We start from the raw sequence: 25,517 nt of genomic DNA, 5'->3' as shown, positions 1-25,517 counted from the left end.
ATAAATGCTGTAGCTGAATGTTAGTGCTCGATCACTTAAGATAACATAACCACTATGTAAGAGGTATGCCGTATAGTTATTTATCTATAGTATACTGTCAGATTCAAAGCACAGAGCCGGAAATGTGGCGATTTTCCACGATAATCCAAGATAGGAACTATACAATACCATTCTACCTTATGGCAAGTTTACTAACCAACACGAGTGGCTCTGAAATAAATAGGCTTTTACAGAAAAAACCAAAAACTTCGTAGTAGTCCCAGCATTGTACACGACGCCCGCCATCTTCATGACTATATTGCCGATAAATTTGACCCTCTCGTCCTTCGAGCATCTCGACGAGTGAGCAAAAGCATAACGGCAACCACCGCCAACTGCGCCACGGTTGTTGCCAGATTCGAGATAAAACCTCTCCTGAAGTTCGGGGCTTCCACTGCTGGGTACTGCAGTAGTTGCGTCCAAGCGGACATAGCTTGACCGATAGCGTTCATGCTGGCTGTCACGATTGCACGCTCTTCGGCATCATTGGCCATCGTTATGGTTGCCCAGCTCATTGTGAGAGGGCTCATTGCTAGATATTCGGTTCGGTTTCATTAGAGCAATCTCACAGTGATGGTGGGACGAAAATATAAGGATGAATATGTTTATGCAAGGGAGATCTTGTTACTTACCACCCTCAGCGCCGGTAAGAATAAAGCCCGCTAGTCGTCCAGCCTCCCCTACATTCCAAATTACAAGCAAAACAAGGCCCAACAGAACTGGAATCGTAGTGATAATAGAAGGAAGCCAGAAATTCCTCTTCTTGTCGGCCACAGTCCCTGCGATCAAGGCTGCTACAATAGAAACAGCCGTTGCAATTGTCGGGAGTGTATTGATTCTCGTGACAGAATAGATGTCCGGCTTTGCTTTGAGGTACAAACTGAACGGCGTGGACGAAGCCAGAAAGTTCTGGTCAACGAGGATCCACTGCGCAACGAAGACGTACCAATGCCAGCGGCCAAGAACGCGCCTAAATATGTCGCGGGAGACTTTAAGTTGGCTGGGAGTTGTGAGGCCTACGAGGCGGGAATTGGCAAGTTCGTGCTCTTTATGTGTTAGAAACCGGGGTTTTGGACGGTGCGGGACATCTAGGAATGCTAGATATCCCCTGCGTCCAGTTAGTATTGTCCCTGTATCGGAGATTGTGAGTCCGGACGTACAGGATACATATGGGTATTGTGATTATGGTGCAGACGATGAAAAGCCACCTGTATGTAGACTTGCTTATCAGTCTTGAAAGTTATGCTCGTACAGGAAGCTGATAGATGAATACCTCCACCGGGCTAATCCATGTGTATTATTCAGATTTGTATACGCCGCGGCCTGAAGATATCCAGCGAACATGGTTCCCAAAGGCGATGCGATGAAGAACAGAGACACCCGACGACCGATTTCTTCGGGCTTATACCACGACCCAATGACATAGATCACGCCGGTAAAGGAGCATGATTCGCAGATGCCGATGAGAACCCGCATCGCGTAGATAGTGCCCGGATTTTGCGCCCAGGCACATCCAAACGTGAATAGACCCCAACCGGCTTCCAACGTAGGCAAAATGATATTGATTCGGCTTCGGGTCAGATAGTAGCATGCAGGGATCATGGATGTACAATATGCTGCCCAGAATGCGGCTGTGATGTAATTTAGCTCGTTACCAACGAGTCCAATGTCTTCTTTCATTCCCCTGCGGATGGCTGTTAGTCTCTGTCAAATTGTTTGAGGACCATGCACTGATATCAACCTACGACACGTAAGCATTTGTAATGGCCTGCTGGTCCAGGTATTTCGTGAAGAAAGAAAGGCACCCGAACGTCAGGATCAGGACATCCAGTTTCAGGACCAGTCGCTTTTCTAAATGATTCATCTCTTTTGGATACCACCGTGCCCATGTCAGAAATTGAATCCATAGTCCGTCATGACCTCTGGGACTAGTATCTTCATCCTCGGACAACTCTCGTGTTGAATCATGGGCGAGCGCCTTTGATTCGCCCATCTTGTGATACTTTCTTAGAGGTACTCTCCAGGTATAACCAAGTCAGGTAAGTTAGGGCTTCGCATAAGAAAAGCCGAATGCCAGGATGTATTTAGCAGCTATATAATAATAAAAATGAGAGCCCAGACTCGACATAAGTAGCATCGACCCCTCCCTAATTGCGGGGGTTGAATGGGGGGATGATAGAGCGATCCCAAGGCCTTATGGTATCATTGCGATCGATCCTGAGATATTCAGGTTTATCTGAAAGGTTTTCCGATTTAGGAAATAAATGTCGGATTGAACTAACCTTTTGGATCTCAACATTCGGTTCATAGCGCGTCTCTGTTCCGAGAAGCTACATCTACCAACCAATGGTTGTTAGGGCTCATGTCATGGTTGGCAGCATTGACGCCATCCAGGCCATGCAACTAGTGGCATCTGTCAATTGTGTCATTGCATGTTGATATTACTACTGTATTCGAATGATAACAAAACGAATGGAAGATATAAAGCGATTGGCTGTTGAGAGCACGCTTAGTGAATCTGTCTGACATTCAGCCGTCTTTGCCGTACAGAAGAAGTAAACCCATTCTAATAAGACATATAAATCTCCCTTTCGTGCTCCATACTCGAAACTGGCACTGCAGGTACATCAACTTCATATCTAAGCATGGCCCACCTAGAAGCGCGCAAGCACATATCTCCCGACTCAGGATTCCCAATCACCCTTCACCCCAACTTCAACCCCAAAATCAAACACCATGTCCCTCCAGATTCCATCCGTGAACCCTTCAGTCCACCAAAAGACCGAGCACTCTTTGCCGACCCTAACAAGAAATCTCTATTTTCTGTAGCCAAGCCAGTGGACTTGACTGAGTCAATCGGCACCCTTCTCGAAAATGTGCAACTGTCTCAGCTGAACGAGCAGCAACTCGATGAGTTGGCTCTTTTGGTGACCGAGAGGGGTGTGGTGTTTTTTAGGGACCAGGACTTGACGACGGAAAAGCAAGTTGATTTATTTCAGCATTATGGTGAGTAGCGTAGGGCAAATATTTCAACAGGGAAGGTCTCCATGCTGATTTGTGGTTCGTATAGGAATTCTCGATAAGCATCCTGCCCAGAAGGTGAGTGCGAAGATAGTATCTGGATTGCGGCGCTCCAGCTAGGGCTAACGACTACACAGGATCAGAAAGTCGGATAGCCCTCGATACCTGGATGCTCTTTCTCTACTGACGATATCAAATAGTTCGTGAATATTCACGGTAGCCGTGAGGATCATCGCGAGATTGCCAACTACACCCCATGGGTAAGACCACCGTTCCATATGTCTGCACCAGTTGTTCACAATGTAACTGTAACTTCTCAAAGCCGAGTGGTGAATTCCACGCAGATACTTCGTTTGAGATTAACCGTATGTCTTGCACACTGAATAAGTATAACATTGGATATTTACTTACCTCGTCAACTAGCGCCATCATATTCCCTCTTGAGAATGGAAGAGCATCCAGACGTCGGAGGCGATACAGCCTGGGTATACCACACTCCTTCAATCTAAGCCAAGTAACCCCATCTAACTCAGGAAACCAACAGGTCTCCCAATACGGCCTATACGACGCCCTCAGCGACGCATACAAGAAATTCCTCGATGGCCTCCACGCAGTACACACCTCCAGACTCCAGTGTCTGTGCTCGTGCCCCCCCCCTCCTCCATTACCCTTATCCAAAAAGCAAAACCCAACCTAACACAAAAGACAAACAGATGACACAATCCTAGATCTCTGGGGCGTCGGACCAAACAGACCACCCATCGACACCCACCATCCCGCCGTCCGAACACACCCAGTCACCGGACTGAAAGCCCTGAACGTGAACAACGGGTTCGTAACCGGATTTGCCGAACTCAAGAAGCTCGAGTCAGGTTAGTATTCCTGTTCTTGCCTAGGAACAGTGACGGTTGCTTCTATGGTTATTCAATATTGATATGATTTACTGTTTTAGACAAGCTTCTGGATTTCCTATCACATCATACCCATGCCGCTGATGATCATTACGTGCGCTGGAAGTGGGCCGTGGGTAGTGTTGCAATGTGGGATAATCGGTAAGCATGCTTATGTTGTTTATTTTTCCTCTTGATCTTCTGTTTTCAAGACAGTTTTTGAGTGTACTATTCAGTTTTTGATTGATGCTTATGTTACTGGTCATAGGTGTACCCTTCACCGAGTGATCCCCGGAAGTTATAAAGGGAACAGACGAGGAATTCGAACAACCGTCTTCGGTGAGAAGCGTGAGTGCCCGAATGAGACATCAATGATTACAGATATATAGATGAACTGACAGCTCCGGGCCTGTCAGCTTACTTTGATCCGGCCAGTGAGAGTCGAGATGAGCGCAAGTTGCGCGAAGAGCAGAATGCCAATGGGGACGCTTGACGGCAATGCAACGGACGAATCTTTTAGGAGTTTAACATTATTAAATAGAATGTCTGATACAACCAAATCTATTCAGTGCGACTGGAGGGCGTCAGTTGTAAGCTACATCTTTTATTTTGTATCATAGGTATCATTCCTACCCATCTAGTAGTATATCACGGGCATCCTTGATGCCTGCTGCCTGTACTGCTAATAAACATTCACTGTCCGAAGTAAACAGACGAAAGAAATACAGTCGGACACCCTGTCACCCACGAAGTGAATATCGAATCATGCCATCTTCAATGTGATTGATGGACATCATCGGAAAAAGAAAATCCAATCCATCGCAAAAGGACGAGAATAAAACAAGGCGAAATCCAACGGGATCAGATCAAATAGTGAACAAGCAAACGCATTTAAACATGAACATTAAGCTGTGAATCTTTTGCCTTCCAAGGGATACGAAAGACAAACCTGTTCCGAACGATTATTGCTCCCCTAAACGCCGCCCAATTGATAAAGCCGGGTATATCCAGCACCATGATGCAAAAATGTACGGAGAATGATAGATCGGTGAGGATGCTGCGGTGACTGGATCTACCAAAGCATACCAGAAGATCCAAAGCCTAGTCCTCATTTTTGAGCCTGAAACCTATGCACGTAGAGATGTGGAATGAGTGGGAAAGGGAAGGCATGGAGACTGAAAAAAAAAAAAAAAAGAAAAAAGAAAAAGGGAAGAAAAATAGGGCAAAGCGCAACTTGCTTTTGGTCTACCAAATTTTCATCGGTTACCTGGCCCCAATGCCGTACATACCGACCCCGTAACTTCCACCTCTTTCGGGCAGAGGAGTTGATATCTTCGACACATGATCCTTCGATTCAACGTTAGTCAAGGCAAATTATTCTAGGATGAAACGCTATACCTTCTTCCGTTTCTTCTTGCTAATCCCTTCGCTATTGGAATAAAATGCGCCATCATCATCGTCGTCTACGTAGCCTTCGCCGTAGCCAACAAAGCTATTATCATCGTAATGTCTCTTGCGTCCCCGACTGGGCCGAGACCGCTCTGGCTCAGCTGCAGTGGGTGTCCCATTCGCTTGACTGGGCACTCGTGCGCCATTGGAAGGTGTCGCAGCCTTTTTGCTACCATCCCCACTTCCGGCATGTTTCGACTGTTTTTCGTGACCAAGGATATCTTCCCAATAATCGTTGTTCGTGACTGTGCCCGGCTCCATTTTCATGGCTCTCATCTGAAGGTTATGCAACGCTGAATCCATATCAGCAACCTTGATCTCTTTTCCGAACACCTTCTGATTTTGCCACTCTTCTTCCGGCCACATCGTCATTTGCCTCAGCCCACCGGCCATACCGGGTTCATGTTTCACAGGTTTGTTTCTCCCAGCTAAGCCTAGGCCTTTCAGTTTGCCTTCGTACGACTTTCGTAGTCTGTTGATCTTCTCCCCAGTTACTGGATCCATCCTTGCAACCGATTTCGCAACCGGACCAAGCCCGTACAAGGAAACAAGATCATACGACGGGTCCGGACCAGTCGCAATATGGGCTGTATATTTCATAGCACAGTGTTAACATATCTCAATCCAAGAAATGATGGACCAGAGTGCATTATGAAAACGGCAACAGCCGCACCAAGGATTGGTATTGGGGAGCTCTTACAGCTTTTGCAAAGATGGAAGGCCGACGTAAACTCTTTTTGCAGAGATTCTAGACTTGATTCATAATTAGATAGATCCGCCGTTCCCTTGTCGATATCCATGGCATCGCCATGGTTCAACATATTCTGATCGCCCGTGACCCCAAAATCGCGGACTCCGCTTTGCGCACTTGGACCTTCCGACTGCCGATCATGGTCTGTCCGTCTGTGTTCTGTCTGTTGAATGGGCGCATTCATATCTGCTGTGGAAGTCGCCCCCATTTCCGGCCCGAATGATTTCTCTGTCTGTTCGCTATCATCAACGGGCGTTGCCCCGGTGAAGTGACCGTTCACACTGCTAGCCGGTGTCGGAAACGAATTTGTTGTACCTACTGTTGGTTGCTGTGAGACTTGAGTAGACATCGGCACGGAAGAAGGTGGCGAGGAGAGGTTTGCAGGTTGTGACGTTGCCTGGCCAGGTGATGTTTGCGAGGATGCGAAATTGGAGGCATAGTTCTGAGCGCTTACCGACATCAACGGAGGAGATGTCGGGGTTTGTGGAGTGTGTTCGGTTGAGGTATAGGAAGGGTGGTTTGCTTTTAGAGACCCAGCGGCGGGAGACGATGGCGAAGGAGGCCCTAACCGGAATGACGCCGAGGAGGCGCGATCGGACATGGGGTCTCGGGTGAAGGTTCGGAGAAAGGAGATTGATCAGAGCCGGAGCAGCCCTGAGTCCTGCGGCCTCAAGAGGAGGTCTATATCACAGACTCTCAACTCAAGGGCAGACCAAAGCAGATCTAGGCTATGAGGGGGGGGGCTGAAATCACGCCGGTCGAGGTTCGCTCAAGCGGGCGAGCAGGACGTTCAACAGCCGTCTAATATGCACACATTCCAATGATCCGATTCTGAGCGCTACCAGAATGTTGTCGAGCAAGCGTTTCGATGAGCAATATAAAAGAGTGGAAGGCGAAACTCGGCGATGGTGGAGTGAGCGATGGCCCTTTGGTCCGCACTGGAAGAGAAACGGATGGCTTTGAGATGTTGGATGACGGCAAGAGACCGGAAGTGCACGTGACCGAGCCCTTTTTCAAGGCTTGTAACTTACAATACCCGTCAATACGATTTCGACCTTTCAATATTTTCTGGATTCAATTGGATTTTACAATTAACCGCCAAGGAAGTTAGCGGCGAATTGGATCCAATGAGCATTTTTCTTGTCAGTACTCCGTACAATGCCCCAGGATTACTACTTCAATGGCACTGTTGATGCCATTCACCTTCTCAACTTTTGCTTTTAATTTCATTAACACCTGATATCTGCTGATGAAGGACAAGAAAAGAAAAGAAACATAAAATGAAGAATGCGGGTATTTCCGGTTTTATAGAACGAACACCGTTACAGCCTCTTGAAACCCCAGCCACTTTAGTACCGCAGGTGATCCACCTTTTACCAATTCGCCTCCTCTATTCGTACAGAGTACCCCATATTGCTACTACAATGAATTATTCCGGCCTGAGCATACCATGATAGATTCATCCCATGCTGAGGAAGTACAAAACAGACTCGAGGCCTAGGAAGCAACATCGGAAAGTAGTTCTGTAGACCTTGGTTCCTTCCTATCCTAACAGTTTATCACCCGTGAAACTAAATCAAAGCCAAAACTAGCACCAAACACCAAGCAACCATATCTCCTAAGCCCTTTTTTGAATAATCGCCCATGGGTATATTTAGATTCATGTATCAAAACAAAGGTCGCTCGCTGCACGGGAAGAACCACGACGACTCTCGTAATAGTAAACATATTGTAACTCGGTTGCCAATGTTTCCCCAAACCTGTTAGGACTGGTAAAACGTTGCAGACTCCCGCACAAGTTGGGCTGAGACATCAGGAATGTTCTCTTCCAGCGTCGTCATCAGCTCCATCTGATCTTGTTGGCTGAGTGTCCGCTCGCGCCACGATGGAATAGGGTATGCCTCATTAAAATATTGCGAGTATTGATTGCCAATAGAGTCCATCCAGTTCATAGGGTCAACAGTCGCTTCAACATACGCAAGGTGGCTTGCTGTCGTAGAGGCAAGGGTAAAATCAGGATCCCATCCTTGCAAACCAGGAACAATGGAGGGAAACTCATTGTAAGGCGTATTTGGGTCGAACCGTCCATCAGAGCAAGCGACATTCGTTGGGTTGAACGATGAGGCGGTATATGGCGTCGGCGTTACGCTTGAGGAAGTAAGCTGTTGCGACTGCAGTTGAGGGTTCCACAGCGGATACGGAGCCACTTTTATCGGTTCCGAAGGAGGCGACGTGGTTGAGAATGGGAACGTCGGATCTGCAGAATGTCCTCTTGACAGCGTGCCCGAGGACAAACTGTCAGGGACTGAGGCATTCATACCCCGAAGATTCTGGGTTGGGAATGACATTGTGGTGCTTGCGGGGCTTGACATGGATGGTGGTGTTGCAACTTCCTGCGATGATGCTGGTGTTGTATGATTGGACGGAGATTGAACGACAAACGATTCATCGGTGTTGTATGCTTTGAGACATGCCGCGACTAGGCTCTTATATAGGAGTAATGCAGATGCAACGCCGGGCCATCGCTCTGCAGCAAGCACGATGGCCTCTAACGCTACGTCAAGGTGGCGCTTAACTTCATCTTCGGGGTGCTCTCTTCGAATCTCAGGATATGACAGAGACCAAAGGATAGTGTTCAGCGCCATAAAAAGGGATTGAGTGAAGATCCAGGTCAAATCGACCGATTTAGTCGCAATTTGCTCTCGTTGCATTGCCACATTGAAGACGGATGCCTCGTAGCATTTCTGCGCAGCGCTGACAGAAGGCTCAGGTACCTGAGGGGAAGGGCGAAACATGAAAACAATCATGGTATTCCGCCTGCCATGAAACCTGTAATATGGTAAACAGACTATCAAGCAATCACTCAGGCCGGTATCCTTACCACTTCTCACTCAAGCCACTTCCTCCGTCGTTTTTCGGACAAGAGGCTACCCAATAATCAAGTTTATTGAGCATTTGCTGGAACCATGGATCTTGATCGTCAACAGGAGTATCGCGCTTATTGAGATAGAGAGTTCGTCGTATCTCCAGCTGTAGTAATCGCATCTTGAAAAAATGTATCGCGATACACTTAGGTAGTATCGGTTTCCCTCCCGGAAGGATCCCCTCTGGTGTAATGAATTTGTCATCTATCAATTCGAAGAACTTAACACGAATATGATCGTGGCTGACAGAATAGCAACTGGGCCGTCCAAGACTATGAGATAGTCCAAATTCCATGGAGGTGACGATCCAAAAAAGTCTCCTCCGCATGTCTATTTCCAAGGGATTCAATAGTTCTCCACTGGGCGACTTGGTGATTGTGGCTTCGTCAGTGAGTCCCAGATCTTGACATAATTTGACAGCGATTCCAACGACCCAGTACGCGGCGGTTCTTGTCGGGGTTAACAAAGAATATTGGCCAATCAAAACTAGACACTGCAAAGCTCTCAGGTCCATCCGCCTCAGAGAGGCTTCTAGAAAGGGTAACGCAGCAAGGTAATAGCTGTCGGCTAATCCTGCATAAGCAGTACTCATCTTTTGCATACTGATAGCAATCACCATTCGTAGTTGGAAATTCTTGCACGGATCTTTAGAGCCGCTGAAAACATCTTCGACCTCCTGGCGGAATGTAGGCTCGTGCAATGTTGGGAGCATGGCTTGCGCTAGCGAGATGTTAGCGCGCAAGCAAGCAATTTGGACAGGGAAATAAGTAGGATAGGGCAACAGTAAGCTTGACGGGCGATGAGATACCTTTGACCACAAACACATCAACAAGTCTGTAAGTGACATGCTTCGCTGGGAGGCTCGGCTGCGGGTTTGAGCTAATGATGGGGTAAACTTTTGATGTTGGCTTAGAGCTTTCCTCCTCGAACGCTTGCTTTATTTCGTGTGCCGTCAACTCGGGTACAACGTCCTTGATGCTCTTTGAGTCTGTATTCTGTTTGGCCATCTCCATAACTAAGCGAGTAATCGCAATGCCACTCGACGGACCTAAAAATCTTGAGTCGTCATTTTCCTTGAACCGAATGCGACCAGCCCCGCGAACCATTAATTCTGCATCGGCTGCATGCTGGAATTCCTTCTCGGCCTCTTCCAGCTCCCTTTCCAACATACGGGCTTTCTCACGTAGCGAAACGATGTACGTCCTTGGTATGGTACACTTTCGGGCGGAATCGAAGTACACGCATTTTGCATTACTGCGTTCGCAGGGGGAGCATCTCGGTATCCCGGGATCACACCTAGATTTGCGCTGCGCTGGTCTCAGCCTGACTGTGCCTACCTTAGATATAATAAGGAAAGAACCCGATTAAAACATACTTGTCTGCATCTAGTACAGGCAGTCAATGTGTGTGCAATGCGACCATCAGGTATTTCGTCTGATTGACTAGACGTCTTCGATGAGGGGCTCCTCCAGGGGTTTGTGAACTGTGGCTTCGTATAGGATGGGTTTAGCTGTGTCGCCATGGTTGGTAACGGGCCGAACAGTCCCCAATTCGGCTGACCAGAAGTTGCTTGCTATTGAGTAGTGACGATCGAAGCCAACATTCCATGCGATCACATGAGACTGAGTCTGTGCACGCAACAAGGCAATTCAGACCAATCCCGAAGTGTAAAGGTTTGTGAAACAATAGCAAAGGGTCGGGGATAACAAGGCTTTCGACATATTCAGGATCCGTTCCAACGTGGCCTAGCTGCGAGGGGGCATCCGCGACAGTATCATTAGAAAAGCATGGGAGATTCGGAAGGACCGAAGGTTCAGAAGTCGTTCCTATGGCTAGCTCTCGTTCCGATCTGTCGAGTCCATTCAGTTGGAAATCCAAAAATGCCCCATGCAGTTAATAGGAGGCTAGGAGGTAGTGGACTGAGAGGGCGAAACCTCGGTCCAGTCCCGCTCGGATCGACAAACGCGCTAAATGAATGAATGACGGACTACGGAACGCGAGAATGACCAGTAAAAAAAAAAAAGAAAAAAGAAAGAAGAAGAAGAAGAAGAAGAAGAAGAAGAAGAAAAAGAAAAACAAAAGAAAAGAAAAGGAGGAGGAGAGAGGGTCACTAGTCACGAGGAATGCTTACTCCATACAGTATCATCTTCGTCTTGTTTAGGAGCGAACACATTCAGCCAAATCAATCAAACACCTTCAAGCTGGTAGACTGATTCTTGTTGGTGGTGTCTTTCCAATTCATCTTCTATGTGCCTTGGGATGGCAAGCTCGGTATCCGTTACGATCTCATAATTGCCGGTAATGGTTACACATTTTGATTATTAGTTATATCATTATTACAACGGCTATAGATTTACGATTTTAACAAATACTAGACTTGATGATATGTAAGAAAACCAACGGGGGAGGGGGGAAATGTTTTGCGTGATTTTAAATGAACAGAGTGTGCAAAAGACGTTGAGTCTAAAGTCTTGTAGAGTGTAGTACCTGCATAGTTTTCCCTTGAAATTTGGTATGCTTGGTAGGGGGAGGCATGTTGAATGAAGCTGAGAAGTGGATGCTTGGTCCCGGTGGGGGGTACACGAGAGTAAAGGTGGGGTGAAAATTGGAGGGGGGGAGGATCTGAGAACTTCCTGCCAATGATAGATGTAATCGCCTGCTTCCATGACTGTGCCCTCTTACTGTTATCTTACCATCGAAGGTCCAAGTGCCCTCCAGAAGTCCATACAGTACTTGCTTTACTGTATTAGGACTTGCTATCAGTTACGTGACTGCTCCTTACGTTACTTTCAGTTAGCCACAAAATACCCGCCTTACTGATGCGCCTGAGGCTCCCCTCCAATTGATCCTCTGCCCCTTCTCTCTCAGCATGCACCATTAACCTTAAGAAGCATTTGACTTGACAATCTAAAACTTAGAGCTAACCCGACTTGCTAGTTTCATTGATCTTGTCAGTGGCTCCCCTCCCCATCAGATAGGCTGTGTCTAGCCTACATTCTCTATATCCCCTTGTTTTGGATGGCTTGACTGATGTCTTTTTTCATATGGCAGATACGGTTATGCTTATCTATTTATGAAAGATAACTTTATATACTCTCCCCGTATATGGCTCTTTTTTTTTCTCTCTCTCTATCTCTGTTTGCCACGTCCTTAGCTTTTGATTTATGTAGGTAAAACTATCTCCCACCCGTACGTTGTAATCGCCCCACGCCATGTCCAAGGCGCGCACATTAATGAGATCAACTTGCTCGTGTGTTAAATATGACTAACTGACGTATAGATAATATGTACCAATATGACGTCTAGTGCTTCTTTTCTGGATAAGCCACTGCTCAAAGTCAGCCGGCCAGTGGCCGCATGTTCAAGATGTCGGACAGCCAAAGTTAAATGTGATGGGAAGCTGCCTGCTTGCTCCGCATGTGAGCGTGTAGGGAAGGCGAGTACTTGTTCAGGCGCGAGTGATGAATTCGCTAGAGGGAAAGAGAGAAGTTATGTTGCTTCTTTGGAAGGTTACTGCGAAAGACTCGAAAGGCAAATCGCAGACCTCCGCCGCCATAAAGAGTCATTATCAGTTGATGGAACCGGCTTCGTCCGGGAGAGCTCAATAACATCGATGTCGTCTGCAGGCACCGTTGGGCAGGCTCACCGAAAAGAGATATCTGATATCGACGACCTAGTTGGAGACTTTGGCTTTCTGTCTGTGGCTCGTAGCCCCCGGTAAATATATTCGCTGACAGCATGACTAGATCTGTGAACGCTACCTCCAGAGACTTCCATGGAATTCAGTCCGATACTTCATTTGCAAACTTACTCCTATCACTTTCTGTCGTCGAGCCTATCCCGAAATTGTCTTCACAGTCATTGCCGGCACGCCATGAGATTACACCGCTTCTGCAACATTACTTTGACAATTTGTTCACCCAAATGCCTTTCTTCAGCGAGACAAATTTCTGGACCTCCGTGGATACTGTTTATCAGGCTGGTGGTCGCTTTGCCAAGCCTAGTGACCATTGGTTTCTTCGTTTGGTACTAGCAATAGCTTCTGCATCTATATCTCATGAGAGCGGGGATAGGAGCCATCAGAGAGCTTTATCTTTAATTTCGGGAGCTTTGCCGTTCGCCGAGGATGTTCTCCGCCCTGGATCTGTTGTGGGCATTCAGGCCATACTACTGCTTGCCCAGTATTCCCTCCTTGACCCTAAACATTTTCGTGCGTGGTACCTCGTAGGAATGGCCGCCAGGGCCTTGGTGGACTTAGGCTTACACCAGGACCCCCCTTCGGAGGTTCTGCCGGCCGATGAACAGTTGGATATGCGCCGGCGTGTGTTCCACTGTGTTTACTGCATGGACAGGTTTGTTCTTCGCTGCCCTCTAAGATCTTCAGTTCGTTAACTCTTAGGTGGAGGAGTGTGAGCACTGCTTTAGAGAGAACTTTTTCATTATCGGATGACTCTATAAATGTTGCCCTGCCATCCACATCTGGGTCTGCGATGACAGGGAACAGTCATATCTTCTTACACAGTTCGAAGCCTGCGTGGGAGATAGTCGAAATCAGGGAGATCCTATCCTCGGCTTATCAGACAAAGTATTTTGATGCCGATGGCTTGTCTTTGGAGTCGGCGTGGCAACTGTGCTCAAGAGCTCGGGAATGGTTCGATAATACACCTAAGAATGTACCGAACTATTTTCCAGTACTCTACAGATCAGAGCTACTGTATACCACGATTATGATTCTTTCACCCTCACAGGATTACTCCAAACTATGTGATTATGGGAAGGTTCTACTCTTCGATCGCTGCATACAATACGCCGCTGAACTTCATCACATCATGGGAACACGAAACTGGTTACCTTTAATGACTTCTCTCGATATTCGACGAATTTATCAGGTTAGCCGGCGACTTGTAGATATCCTACAGCAAAACTGCGAACTTGTCCTCAGCCCGTCCGTGCCCGTGCTTCCCTCTCTATTCCATGACATTCCAAAACCGCCTATGTTGGAGGTCTGTAACACTGTCAACTGCCATGGCCGTGCTATTGAGTGCCTAGATCACATCCAGAAGCTGCTACAATTCGGTGCGATAAAATGGGAACTCAACGACCTTCTCGACGGTTTTCAACAGGACTCAGCATCCGTCTGGAAACAACTGATGGATACTCCCGTTTCTTATCTCCCGGGACCTGGTGCCTACATGGCTGGCCCACGTACGATTGTACCTGGCGCGGGGACTGTGTATTCTGACCTTACTCTAGGGCATTATAATCCTAATGCCCGGTGAAGGGCCAACCAATGTTTTTCTTTCTTCTATTCTTGCTCTTTGCTGGTTATCCAATGTTGCTCCCCTAGTTTTGGTGGCAAGGTCTCGATGTCATGATTTCCTATCTTCGAGTTATCGTGTTGAGCTTTTTGCCTATCCTGAAAGCTCTAGGTCCCTGACAATCTGGCTTGCTGAGCTCCATTTTCAAACACTGATTGACCTGTTGATCCTTATCCTCTTCTTTCATCCTTGTTCATTTTTCCAAGAAACTCAGTCGCTGTGTGGTGCGGAACGAGCGCGATGTAGCAGGTGAAACTCAGCATATCCTCGTGAGTGGACTTTGGCATGCGTTTCAGGTGCTCCTGTGGGGGGTTAAAGAATCAGGGGGTCTACTGTTGCGGTATGTGGCAACATCAAGGCTCTGCGAAGCGTATGGTCTTCTCCTATCAGTGCCTCATTTCCTGCGCCCCACTCCCCCCTAGTTCTTTTTGCTTTATCTATACGTCTTTCATGTGTATGGGTGTACGTGCTCTCATACTTCCAGTCAATCCACCCGGTACCTGCTCTTCTTTACAGGGCTCAGGTGCACGGTTTTAAATAACCCCACCACAAAGCCAAACCAATGTACTAGTAAAGGTTTGACATATTATCGCTTTGGCTCATTGCGTAAATTCTTGATACTCGCCTTACTATTTTGGATTGTTTCCTTTGCAGGGGGAGTTGCTATGGGGAAAGGAAGAGCTCAACTGCTAAAGAACCGAGGTACATGGTTTAGTACGACATGCGTTTGGTGACTTAAGACCTAGAGTTTCCCTGTGTTCATTGCTATATACCTTTCTCCTGTACTATACTTCAGTCGCGATAATAACCCATACCCGAGAGATCACGCTGGACCTTACGATATGTTGTCTTTCTAGAATACCAACACACCTCGGCGTTCCCTGAGCCCCTTTATTGAATGTTGAATGATGATGCCTTCAATCGTTTCAGACCACGCCATGGCGAGTTGATTGTATTATTACCAAGGGCTTGCTTACTAGTATATACTACATATATATGATAGACTCAAGGGTAAATTTAACCCCTTATTTGGGAAATGAATAAGGGTCCTACCTACAGAGTATGGTTCGGGAACTTAAATATGTACAGGGCTGAAGGCTTAAATGAGCATCATTTCCCCCACGATTGTCAAAGTACAAGTCCAACTATTTCTTCCCCCCGAACCCTCCTTTTTTTCTTTCTTCATCTCGTTCCCTTTCTTAGCTAACTAGATCTAGCAAGAGGCTCATTACATACCATATCACTGCATCTGTTAATGACAGCAATCTCTGTGCTATTATATTAGGTCGTCTTCAAAAAAAAAAAAAAAAAAAGTATGCAACTGCTGTGCGGCTCTTCTTTAACTAGCATATCTATGATAGATGCGCTATTAACCGAAATGTTGAGCAATGTAGTAGCAGTAGTGCATAGGTGCATCTGTTACGCTGTAGTATGCCTGACGTATCTTCTTATGTCCGGGAAGCAGTGGTTATTGTTGAAGCCAATGGACCTTGAAATGCATGCTGCAATACAAGGAATAAGCTTGAGGTTGACCGATCTACTCCTTCGAACAAAAAAGGGTAGATCAAGAAGGAATGATTTAACATGGGGTCACTTGGTCTGTTACTCACGTTTGTCTTTTATGTTAACCTCATCGTGTCTTTCCCCATGTCTAAGAGTCTACCCCGGCACACCTAAAGCCAACCTAATAACATATTCTACTCGACATGGCCCGTCACAGTAAGGTGATGGAAGACCGGTATAGATGATAAGTGCAGGTGACAGGGTTCTCTTCTCTTGGGGTTGGGGGGAATTTACCAGAAAGACTACTTGGGCGAAAATATGAACATGGTAGATCTCAACAGCTTCAATCTCTACCTGGTATTTGATACACATTTCTTGTACCCCCACAATTGAGGCTTAATGCTGAACGGACGGGGCGCTAAGCCTGGGGGACAGAAAGGGCAAGGCCTACCTAAGGGGTCCACATCGGAACCCATAAGCTCTACAGCAACTCTAGGTAGGTATACAGAATACGTATTTGTGTACATGACGATTTGGGTCTACGTATAAAAAAAAGAAAAGAAAAAAAAAAAAAAAAAGAAGGGATATCAGGCAACCTCCCATAGGCAATTCGTGTTGAAGCATGGATTTGAATCGAGCTCTAGGTGGTGACGTCATTGTGATGCGTTGCCGCGGTATCAAGTGGAGAGAGTGTAAGGGACAACCAACGAGATAACGACGACGACTAAGTATATACTATGTACTTACTTCCTTAGTACCAACGAGTATTTACTCGATACTTCTTCCAGGTTACCTACCCTCTTGGGATATCCGGGGCGTGTGGAAATACAATCAAGAGCATAATTACGAGTCAAGATCCCGCTCGAGGTCGGAGAATCGACGCGCAGCACGGAAAACAGGATATGATCCTTTATAGATCTTCGGGCCAGGCTCCCTGTCCAGGTCCAGCCCTGCGACCACCAATTCTTGGCACCCACGAGGATGGTTAAGGGTTGGAAGTCGAGGATTTTTTTTTTAGCTCGAGACCCAACGTTCGATGATAGGGCTCCGGTTGACTCCATCGTTACCGCATCGTACATACTACGAACCCCCCATGGCGCTGATCACTACTCGACAGGTGGTGTTAAGGTTTGATGATGTTCTCCGTTCGTTTCTTGATATTGCAAGGGGGGAAATTTAGACCATTGCAGTTCTTCGTCATCACTGGATGACCTCATCCGTCGGGGTTCTTTACATACATAGTAACTAGCATGGGGAAAGCCAGAGATGGCCTCAGGGACCAGGCATTGAAAGCTTGCTTTTTTATTAAGGTAGCAAATCCGTACCTATAAAGTCGATCAAAATCAAATAAAATTCGATACGTCCAGAAGCCACGACACCGTGACGTCAAGTGTTACAATTCCGCCTGAAACGTCTTCTTCTTGCTTGCTTGCTTGTGAAATTTCCCCATGATTGATATTTAATCCATTACCACCCCCTCTTGTGTCCAATTTTCTCGTAATCCACTTCTTCTTGTAACGTTTCTATTTTTTCCCCCCCACAATTGCGTTGCATTCCAGTCAAAACACAATTAATTCAACCCTAACCTAAATCCGTTTGCGTCCTTCATTCCAGTGATACCCAGAGAACGCGATCCTCCCTTGTAATCTATCTTGCTCGACTTCACCCCTTTTGCTTGACCGTTTCGTTTTCTGTGACACGTTTCAGACCTCCTGGCAGTCCCTTCCAAGTGAAATCATTAGGGTGTCTTACGTTTTTAATACGCCTCTCCACCTTGTGAACACCGGGAGACAAGAAAACCGACATCATGTCTTCCCGGCTGGTCAATCGCCCTCTCGATACGAAGCAGAGGGACAAGGTGGGTTGATGGCGCATCCTATCCGGGGCAGGAAGTTCCATACTAACCTAAATTACTCATCTACAGGATATCAACCAGAAGCTGCAGCTCTATGGAATATACCAAGGTAAAGCGCCTCACATATCCGGTAGAGGTAGTCATATTCTGGCCAAGTCACTGACACTGTCTCACAGCGTTCAAAAATGGCAAGCTTCCATCAGTGAGTCTTACACATCACGACATAGCACAATCCCATCGACATCGCCCCGACGACTAACGAATGACCGTGCTGCAGAACAAGCAATGCGACGTTGCTCTAAACAGCGCGCTCAAGTCTAAAGCTCTCTCGACACCATCGAAAGAATTGTCTGAAGAAGGACAAGCCCTTATCGAAGACGTTCGCGACGTCATTGAGCAGGCGAAGCGTCTCATCCTTAGCAAGAATGACGGCCAATTGATTCAAGAGTTCATCTGGGAGGCCCAGAGCATCACTGGTGAACATGTCGGTGAGAAGCCAGATGTCCCGTTGAGTAGGGAATCCGCCCAGCAGGATGGTAGGGAGGCTCTAGAGGGCTTGAAGACCCTTGGAAACCTCCTGATTACCAATGGAGAGTTTAGAAAGCTCTGTATGTATTCTCTGGACCTGTTAGACTGCTGTGGTATTAACAAGTTGAAGTGAACGATGCCTGGATCCTTGTCCGCGATATTGCTGGCGATGCTTCCCAGAAGGCCGCCAATCAGGTCCGGCCGTCCAAGGAACAACTGGCACAGGTTGACGAGCCTGCCGAGGATAACACCTGGCATGAGAAGCCTGACTATGCAAAGCATAAAGAGCAGTTTACTTCTCGTTTCAGGAGGAACAAGGCCACTGTAAGTTTTGGTCTTTAGATTGATGCGAGCCGTTTTGACAATTGAAAGGCCGAGCAGCAAGCGAACGAAGTCGCCGACACCGCAGCTCAGGCCGCCACTGGTGACCAGCGACAGGATTCTGCTGTGGAAGTTGATGGCCGTACTGGTGCCGCCGTAGGTGCTGAGAAGACTAAGGAAAAGCTTTCCGAGAACATCCCTGAGGAGCAGAAGTCCCGTGCTCGTGATCTCGCCGGTAAGACAAAGGGCTACCTGTCGAAGAAGATGCCCAAGGAACGCCGCGAACAAGCTATTTGGCGCATGAAGAAGATGATCATTGAGATCCAGGGTCGTGCCGACTGTGAGTTGCCCAGACTGAATGAACGAGCATCAATCTCGGTGACAAAATGACACGCTAATGAGTCTCATTTAGATCAACGGGCTATCGAGACCTTGCTGTCTCTCGCAGAGAAGTATGGCAGTACTACTAGAGATGTAACCCAACAGGGTGCTGGAACTGTTAAGGGTACTCGTGGCACTGATAAGATCAGCAAAATGGAGAAGAACCTACGGGTATGTTCCTTTTGAAGCGCAAGCACTCCGTCAGTTACTGATTTTCTATCACAGGTTTTGATCGAGCGATTCGCCAACAGCACGTCTTTGGACGACCTTTTTGACTCACTAGAGAATATCTATCGGGATGCAGACAGAGATCCTGAGCTCAAGGGATGGTTCAAGAACATGGACACATTCATCCGGTATGTCTTTGCACGAAGATTATTTGATAAAGCTTCGCTAAAAGAAACAGGAAATCTCTCCAGGAACAAGGCTACGTTATGCAGGAAGACTGGGACCGCCATTATGATCAGCTGTCCGACCATGGCCGATACTTGTTGCGCGAACGCTACAGGGACCATACAGACCGCATTCTTGACGAAGTCAAGTTTATTGGTGATCAGTTCGCCCAGGATCCCCAAAACAAATCATTCGGCGAAGCGGTTGAGAGGCTGTTCACTGATCTCGGCCGGGACTCTAGCGGTAACGTCTCTTTCAAACCACATCTCCTTACGGACCTTCGGGATGTCATTTTGCCTGGCATCTTTGAGAATGTCCGCTACGTCCCTATCCCTCGTATTGAGGTGTCAGACCCTATGGCTGATGTGGTAAGTTTACCCTCGTTGAAGGGAGCCCTGGTTCGGCTTATAACCTCCTTTAGGTCGTGGAGAACCTTGTCGTCGAGAGTGATAACTTGATGCCGAATGTTGTCGAGTTTGGCAGTGACAACTACCTCCGTTGGGGACGCAAGAAGATCAGCAGCAAGAGAGACAATAAGATCATGGTTTCTGTTTCTGGAATCCAGGCTGACTTGCGAGGTAAGTCTGACTCGACTCGTACAACTTCAGCCCTGTGCTAACTCTACTTTTCAGATGTCAGTTACTACATCAACAAGAAACAGGGATTCCCCGCCATCACGGATCAAGGAGTTATGGATATCTTCTTAGGCGGCGATGGCTTCGGCTTCAAAATCGCAGCTTCCAATGCCCAAAAGGAAGACCGTCAAAACTTCGTCAAATTGGACAAAGTGTCCGTGAAGATCGACTCCTTCAACATCAAATTGAAGAAGTCCAAGCACAAGGCTTTGTTCACGATCTTCAAGCCATTGCTTTTCCGCACTGTCCGCCCCGTCCTGCAGAAGGTCCTCGAGCAGCAGATTCGCGATGCGTTCTCTAGGGGCGATGCGTTTGCCTATGAGATCCACAGCGAGGTCAAGCGCGCAAAGGAAGCCGCCATCGAGGATCCCGCAAACGCGCCCAACATCTACTCCCGCTATCTAGATGCCACGCGCGCCAAGATGGAAGAGAACAAGCAGAAGGCCCAGGCTGTCGCCCAACGCGCATCTAACACCAAGGTCCAGACAGCAACGACACTTCATGATTCTCTCTTCCCGGAGATCAAGCTTCCTGGTGGCATCTCCAGCAAGGCCACTGAGTATAAGGAGATCGCGGAGAGGGGAGAACGCTGGGAATCGCCCATCTTCACTATCGGCGATGCGGCTGAGTCCCAAAACATCCCAACCCCTGCTAATATCACCCGCAAGCCACACACCACCGCCCAAGGCCGTATAGCTCATGACAACGTGACCAACGGCAGCGCAGCAGCTACCGGTGCACACACTTCCAATGGTTCCACCACTGTCGGGGCAACGAATGGTTCCGCTACCGTTAAAGGAACAAATGGAGTTACCAATGGTGCCACGAACGGCGTCCACAAGGCAAACGGTTACGGTGCTCACGGCTTCTCCGACCAGGTTGACAAAGCCTTCACTTCAAATGGTGGCTACAAAACCACCCAGGATGGTGTCACCGCTACCATCCCGGGAGCTGAACATGCTTTCAACCCCCAGACCGCTTAAGTGGCCAGGCCTCGCACACGATTGATCAATGACTCCCCAAAGATGTATCCTATTGCTGTTTATATGTTTTTGATATCCCAATTTCAGTTTGTATTTGTGATATTGGTTCTGTTACCCCCTTGTGTTGAATTATGAATTATGGGTTTGGTGCCAGGAACTTCTAATCATGATCATGCACCTTCTCTTATGTGTTAATGTTCTATAGTTGGGACTTGTCGGAACGTACTTAGTTAATCGAATGTCTAATCCGCTCTTACTGTATCTTATGCTACATAATCTCTGTACATGCGTAGTACTACCAAATACTAGCATATATCAATACATTGGATACCTTTAGTATACCGTAATAATAATGACCCTTGAGCAGCACTCAACAGATAAGAAAGGATACAATAAACTGGGCATATAATAAAATGAAAACTACAAATCTCCAAAAAAAACATAACTACTTTAACTTCATGAGTACATCGCACGTCTATTTTAAACCTCTATTAAACCAACTTTTCGCAGTCCCTTTTCACATTTGCTCAAAGTACTTTTCCCAACCGAGCTCGCGCATCTTAGTACCCTTGAAGTCGAGGTTCTCGGTCTTGGCCTGCGCAGCATATGCATCCACCTTGCGCTGGATGGCTGGGTCAAAGGAGCCCAGGATTCTGGCGGCCAGGAGAGCGGCATTGATACTGTTGTTGATTCCGACAGTAGCGACGGGGACACCTATAATTACACGTTAGTGTGGATTTTTCTTTTATTTTTTATTTTTTATTTTTATTTTTTTGGTAAGGAATTATATGTTGGATATGATCATGGTTGGACATACCTCTGGGCATCTGCACGATGCTGTACAGACTGTCTACACCATCCAAGGAACTGCCCTTGACCGGAACGCCGATCACGGGAAGAGCGGTGTGAGCAGCGGCCATACCAGGGAGATGGGCGGCGCCGCCAGCAGCGGCGATGATAACCTTGATACCGCGGGCAGCCGCACTGGCGGAGTACTCAGCCATGTACTCCGGGGTGCGGTGAGCAGAGGTGATGTCGACTGCGGGCTCGATGCCGAAGTATTCTTTAAGGAGCTTGAGTCCTGGGACGAGGGTCTTGAGGTCGCTGTCCGAGCCCATAATGACAGCCACGGAGGGTGCGGGCTTCGAGGGGCCAGACTTCTGGGGCTTGGTCTTGATATCACTGCGCTGGGCACGGATCTCGTCGACAACGTCGATTAGGGGCTGGATGTGAGTCTCGGCTTCGTGCATGGTAGGCGCGGTGACGGTGATGTGGCCCATCTTGCGGCCTGGTTTAGCGGCGCCCTTGCTGTAGAGGTGGATGCTGGCGTTGGGGATGGAGAGAGCGTGCTCTGCGGCCTTGAGGTGTGTGTCAGGGGCAGCACCGCCGATGATGTTAAGCATGATGGAGGGTTGGCGGAGCTCGAGGCTCTTGGGAGGGATGGGGAGATCGAGGATAGCGCGGATATGGGTATCGAATTGAGACAGGGGGCAGCCTTCAATGGTGTAGTGGCCGGAGTTGTGGATACGGCTAGCGATTTCGCACAGGATCAAACTGTCGTCTTCGAGGAGGAACATTTCGACACCGAAGACACCCTTTCCGTCGAAAGCTGCGACGGCCTTACGGGCTAACTCCTGGGCTTTCTGGTTGATGGCGTCGGATACGTTGCGCGCGGGGGCGTAGACGAGCTTGCATATCGAGTCTTCTTGGACGGTCTCGACGGTAGGGTATGACAGGACATCATCTTTAGTCTTCACGACCATGACGGCCAATTCCTATTGTATACTTAGCAACTCCCTCCTCTTAGGCAGTATAGGTTGAGCACTAACCATCTTGAAGTAAGCCCACTTCTCCGCATACAATGGGCGGTCCTTAAGCGCTTCAAGTGCCTCGGGAATATCCTCCTTGGAGTTAACACGATAGTTTCCTAAGCACAACCGTACATATTAGTCCTTGAAACAATATATAGGCCATTGCCAATGAATGACTCACCACGTCCGTCGTACGCCATAGTCTTCGACTTCAACATCATAGGATATCCAAGCTGCTCGCCAACCTTGGCCAATTCTTCGGGAGTACTCTCGACCAGCTCGCGGTGCTCCGCCATGGGAATACCATATTTCCGCAGGTGCTCCTTCTGGTTGAACTTGTTCTGAATCGTCCGAATCGCTTGCCAGCTGGGTTCAATCTTGACCTGGGAGGCGATTTCCTCGAGGGCATAGGTATCGACATGCTCAATCTCCGCCGTCACAACGTCGCAGGTCTTGGCCAGTTCTCGAACGGCCTCTCGTTCCTTGAAAGAACCGGTAACGTGGCCATCGTGGCTGCTGATCTGCTTGGCCGGGGAGTTCTCCGCATCGAGCACGTTGCATTGAATGTTCAGTCGGTTGGCGGACTCTACCAGCATGCGGCCCAATTGGCCTCCGCCGAGGATTCCCACCTTAGGAGAGTTCCACATTCTTGGTTCTGATATAGGGGAAAAAAAAAAGATTCGGGGTGCAGAATGCAAGAGTGAGCCGCGGAGAGACGCAAATCCACACGATCTGGAGAAAGTGAATCAGGAGCCCCTCTTCTCCGCCTCTAAAAAATTGGCCCGATAACCATCACGTGAGGCAATTGATAAGCGTCTGCACGGGCCAATAAGGCACGGTTGCTACCCGCCTCCCCGCCCGCGCGCCTAAGAAAGCTTCGGCGTTATCGTTTCGCATCGTATCGCGTCCGATATCAACTTCACCCTTTTTAACCCTGGGTTTTCGCATTTGAGAGGATGTCTCTAGGTATGTCGTACCTGCGTAGCTGCAATTTAGCTCCCTGAACACTGGGATCTGAGTGCGGTGCCCATATCTTCATCCCATCCCACCTCGTTCACCGCCACGTCTTCCAGATACATCTGTTGGAGCTATGTAAATGAGCTAACTGATATTGTCCTGATAGACGAAGAAACACTGGAGACGGTCGCCAATGGCGGCTCGATGGACTTGTATGCTAGACATCGCCATCTCACCCTTGACTAAGCACTGACGTCCTATTCCAGTGAGAAATGGCCTAGCATGGTGGAACCGTTGATCGAACGATTGGAATACGTGCGCGCCTACCTTCACATTGTTCTCAACCTCTTCTTTCTAACTGGAACACCGGATAGATCGTTTACAATGTCTTCTCCATGCCCCAAGTGCCTCCTGAATCTACCGCACCTATCTCACAACCACAGCCACCCTCCAGCCTCTCCGCCTCCTTCCTGCAAGAGCCCAATTCAATACCCACAAGCAGCAACAAAGAGAATGTCACCCCAGCAGAGTCCCAGGCATCCGCACAGCCCACAGAGCCCTCGGGCGAGCGCAATCCCGACTCCCAGCCTCAGTCATCCGCCGATCCAAAACTGCCCACTCCCCTCCAGTTACTGCTAGACTCCGCCAAATCAACATTGAGGTCACTATTCAGCACTAAGCCACCACATACGATTCAAAGGCTCGCAGAGCTTATTGTTCGTCCTAACAAGCACTACAAGACCCTTCCAGCTTACTTGCGAGCGGTCGACCGCGTCGTGTCGGTCACTAGCAGCGCGGATATCTTTCCGCTTAAGATGCACGCAAGCGGGGATCAGTCGAATGGTATTCTGAATGGCGCGGAGAGTGGACCAATGTTTTCGGAGCATGCTCTTGGCAGCGACGAGTCCTTGGGCGGTGCTCTTCTCACCCCCATTCCTTGGCTGAGTAATGTTGCTTCTCCGGATGCTGAGGGTGAAGGTGGAGCTTCTCTTTCCGAAGGTACCTTCTCCCATACGGGTTCTCAACCTATAGACTGAATACTAATTGGCATATCAATAGAACACGACGCTATGTCTGAAGCAGCTCCACAACAGCATTCCCTCCAGCAAGAAACAGACGGCGCCGCAGAGCCCGTCCTTACCCATTCGACAACGTCAGTCATAGAAAACGAGGCGATGGAAGACACTGGACCCCAACAGACAGACCCTTCAGAGGATATTCCCCATGCTCGGGGTCCCCGGGTACTAGGAGTAGAGGATATGGGCTTGCAAGACGGCAAGGGGGTCGAGATGACGCTCGAGAATGAAGAAGGAGCCAACAACAACTCCGCTGAGCAAAACGGCCAGCAGGGCAATGGTGCTAACCAGACTTCGACCAAAGAAAATGCAGACGGGGACGGAGACATCACACTAGACGACGCCAAAAGCGCAAATGAAGAGGCCGGTGCCTCGGCGAAGGGGGATGAGCAACCTAAACCCTAGTTTTGGAAATGGAATTGGTATGAACTAGTCGAACAGTTTCTGCACATAAGCAAGCTATCCATTCTCTGTTCTTTGACTTAGCTTGCGTTGTTTCATGATTGACGATCTGAAATATGATTCGAGCGTGATGCAGGTCTTTTGTCTCCTTTTCAGCCTTGTTAATGATGTGATGTGCGCCATGTACGCTGGTATATTAAGATTGATGATATTCTGTAGTGGTAGATAGAAATTTCGAGAAATACCTGAAGACAAGATCTGGCGTCGTTGCTATATTACC

The 25,517-nt window shown here is 48.1% G+C and overlaps 8 protein-coding genes across 8 annotated transcripts; 4 read left to right on the top strand and 4 right to left on the bottom strand.

Annotated features, from left to right (window-relative positions):
• Positions 1–293: 293 nt before the first annotated feature.
• BDV27DRAFT_142176 (major facilitator superfamily domain-containing protein) lies at positions 294–2,032 on the bottom strand (the record flags this gene model as incomplete). The annotated part of the gene is made up of 4 exons (XM_032069916.1): positions 294–571; positions 672–1,147; positions 1,292–1,723; positions 1,785–2,032. The coding sequence occupies 4 exons, from the start codon at positions 2,030–2,032 to the stop codon at positions 294–296; spliced, it is 1,434 nt and encodes a 477-aa protein (XP_031931300.1).
• A 652-nt stretch (positions 2,033–2,684) lies between these two features.
• On the top strand, positions 2,685–4,443 carry BDV27DRAFT_154230 (TauD/TfdA dioxygenase family protein; the record flags this gene model as incomplete). Its single annotated transcript, XM_032071924.1, has 11 exons — positions 2,685–3,045; positions 3,110–3,138; positions 3,198–3,206; positions 3,261–3,320; positions 3,383–3,425; positions 3,484–3,545; positions 3,605–3,695; positions 3,774–3,932; positions 4,013–4,112; positions 4,219–4,298; positions 4,367–4,443. 11 exons carry the CDS (start codon positions 2,685–2,687, stop codon positions 4,441–4,443), a joined length of 1,071 nt encoding a protein of 356 aa, XP_031931299.1.
• Positions 4,444–5,128: 685 nt separating this feature from the next.
• Positions 5,129–7,077, bottom strand: BDV27DRAFT_122705 (uncharacterized protein). Its single transcript, XM_032065693.1, has 3 exons — positions 6,100–7,077; positions 5,349–5,986; positions 5,129–5,297 (listed from the first exon to the last, which is right to left on the bottom strand). Exons 1-3 carry the CDS (start codon positions 6,749–6,751, stop codon positions 5,214–5,216), a joined length of 1,374 nt encoding a protein of 457 aa, XP_031931298.1. The 5' UTR covers positions 6,752–7,077; the 3' UTR covers positions 5,129–5,213.
• Positions 7,078–7,378: 301 nt separating this feature from the next.
• BDV27DRAFT_122704 (putative C6 transcription factor) lies at positions 7,379–11,086 on the bottom strand. Its single transcript, XM_032065692.1, has 4 exons — positions 10,450–11,086; positions 9,883–10,381; positions 9,032–9,794; positions 7,379–8,979 (listed from the first exon to the last, which is right to left on the bottom strand). The coding sequence occupies exons 1-4, from the start codon at positions 10,594–10,596 to the stop codon at positions 7,914–7,916; spliced, it is 2,475 nt and encodes an 824-aa protein (XP_031931297.1). The 5' UTR covers positions 10,597–11,086; the 3' UTR covers positions 7,379–7,913.
• Positions 11,087–12,812: 1,726 nt separating this feature from the next.
• BDV27DRAFT_168350 (fungal specific transcription factor domain-containing protein) lies at positions 12,813–14,863 on the top strand (the record flags this gene model as incomplete). The annotated part of the gene is made up of 2 exons (XM_032074743.1): positions 12,813–13,426; positions 13,480–14,863. 2 exons carry the CDS (start codon positions 12,813–12,815, stop codon positions 14,351–14,353), a joined length of 1,488 nt encoding a protein of 495 aa, XP_031931296.1. The 3' UTR covers positions 14,354–14,863.
• Positions 14,864–17,374: 2,511 nt separating this feature from the next.
• BDV27DRAFT_122701 (uncharacterized protein) lies at positions 17,375–21,252 on the top strand. Its single transcript, XM_032065691.1, has 11 exons — positions 17,375–17,753; positions 17,820–17,859; positions 17,927–17,952; positions 18,028–18,358; positions 18,409–18,602; positions 18,651–18,939; positions 19,012–19,151; positions 19,206–19,336; positions 19,387–19,741; positions 19,795–19,951; positions 20,006–21,252. Exons 1-11 carry the CDS (start codon positions 17,703–17,705, stop codon positions 20,989–20,991), a joined length of 2,700 nt encoding a protein of 899 aa, XP_031931295.1. The 5' UTR covers positions 17,375–17,702; the 3' UTR covers positions 20,992–21,252.
• A 61-nt stretch (positions 21,253–21,313) lies between these two features.
• On the bottom strand, positions 21,314–23,596 carry BDV27DRAFT_122700 (phosphoribosylaminoimidazole carboxylase ADE2). The gene is made up of 4 exons (XM_032065690.1): positions 22,984–23,596; positions 22,821–22,918; positions 21,809–22,766; positions 21,314–21,705 (listed from the first exon to the last, which is right to left on the bottom strand). The coding sequence occupies exons 1-4, from the start codon at positions 23,447–23,449 to the stop codon at positions 21,509–21,511; spliced, it is 1,719 nt and encodes a 572-aa protein (XP_031931294.1). The 5' UTR covers positions 23,450–23,596; the 3' UTR covers positions 21,314–21,508.
• Positions 23,597–23,714: 118 nt separating this feature from the next.
• Positions 23,715–25,516, top strand: BDV27DRAFT_51479 (uncharacterized protein). The gene is made up of 5 exons (XM_032076825.1): positions 23,715–23,768; positions 23,926–23,971; positions 24,026–24,074; positions 24,134–24,758; positions 24,819–25,516. Exons 1-5 carry the CDS (start codon positions 23,759–23,761, stop codon positions 25,238–25,240), a joined length of 1,152 nt encoding a protein of 383 aa, XP_031931293.1. The 5' UTR covers positions 23,715–23,758; the 3' UTR covers positions 25,241–25,516.
• Position 25,517: the final 1 nt, after the last annotated feature.

This window comes from Aspergillus caelatus (assembly GCF_009193585.1).
Source record: "Aspergillus caelatus strain CBS 763.97 unplaced genomic scaffold BDV27scaffold_25, whole genome shotgun sequence".
In the NCBI taxonomy this organism is placed as follows: domain Eukaryota; kingdom Fungi; phylum Ascomycota; class Eurotiomycetes; order Eurotiales; family Aspergillaceae; genus Aspergillus; species Aspergillus caelatus.
The sequence above is the reverse complement of the archived record's forward strand: the minus strand, read 5'-3'. Positions and strand labels throughout refer to the sequence as shown.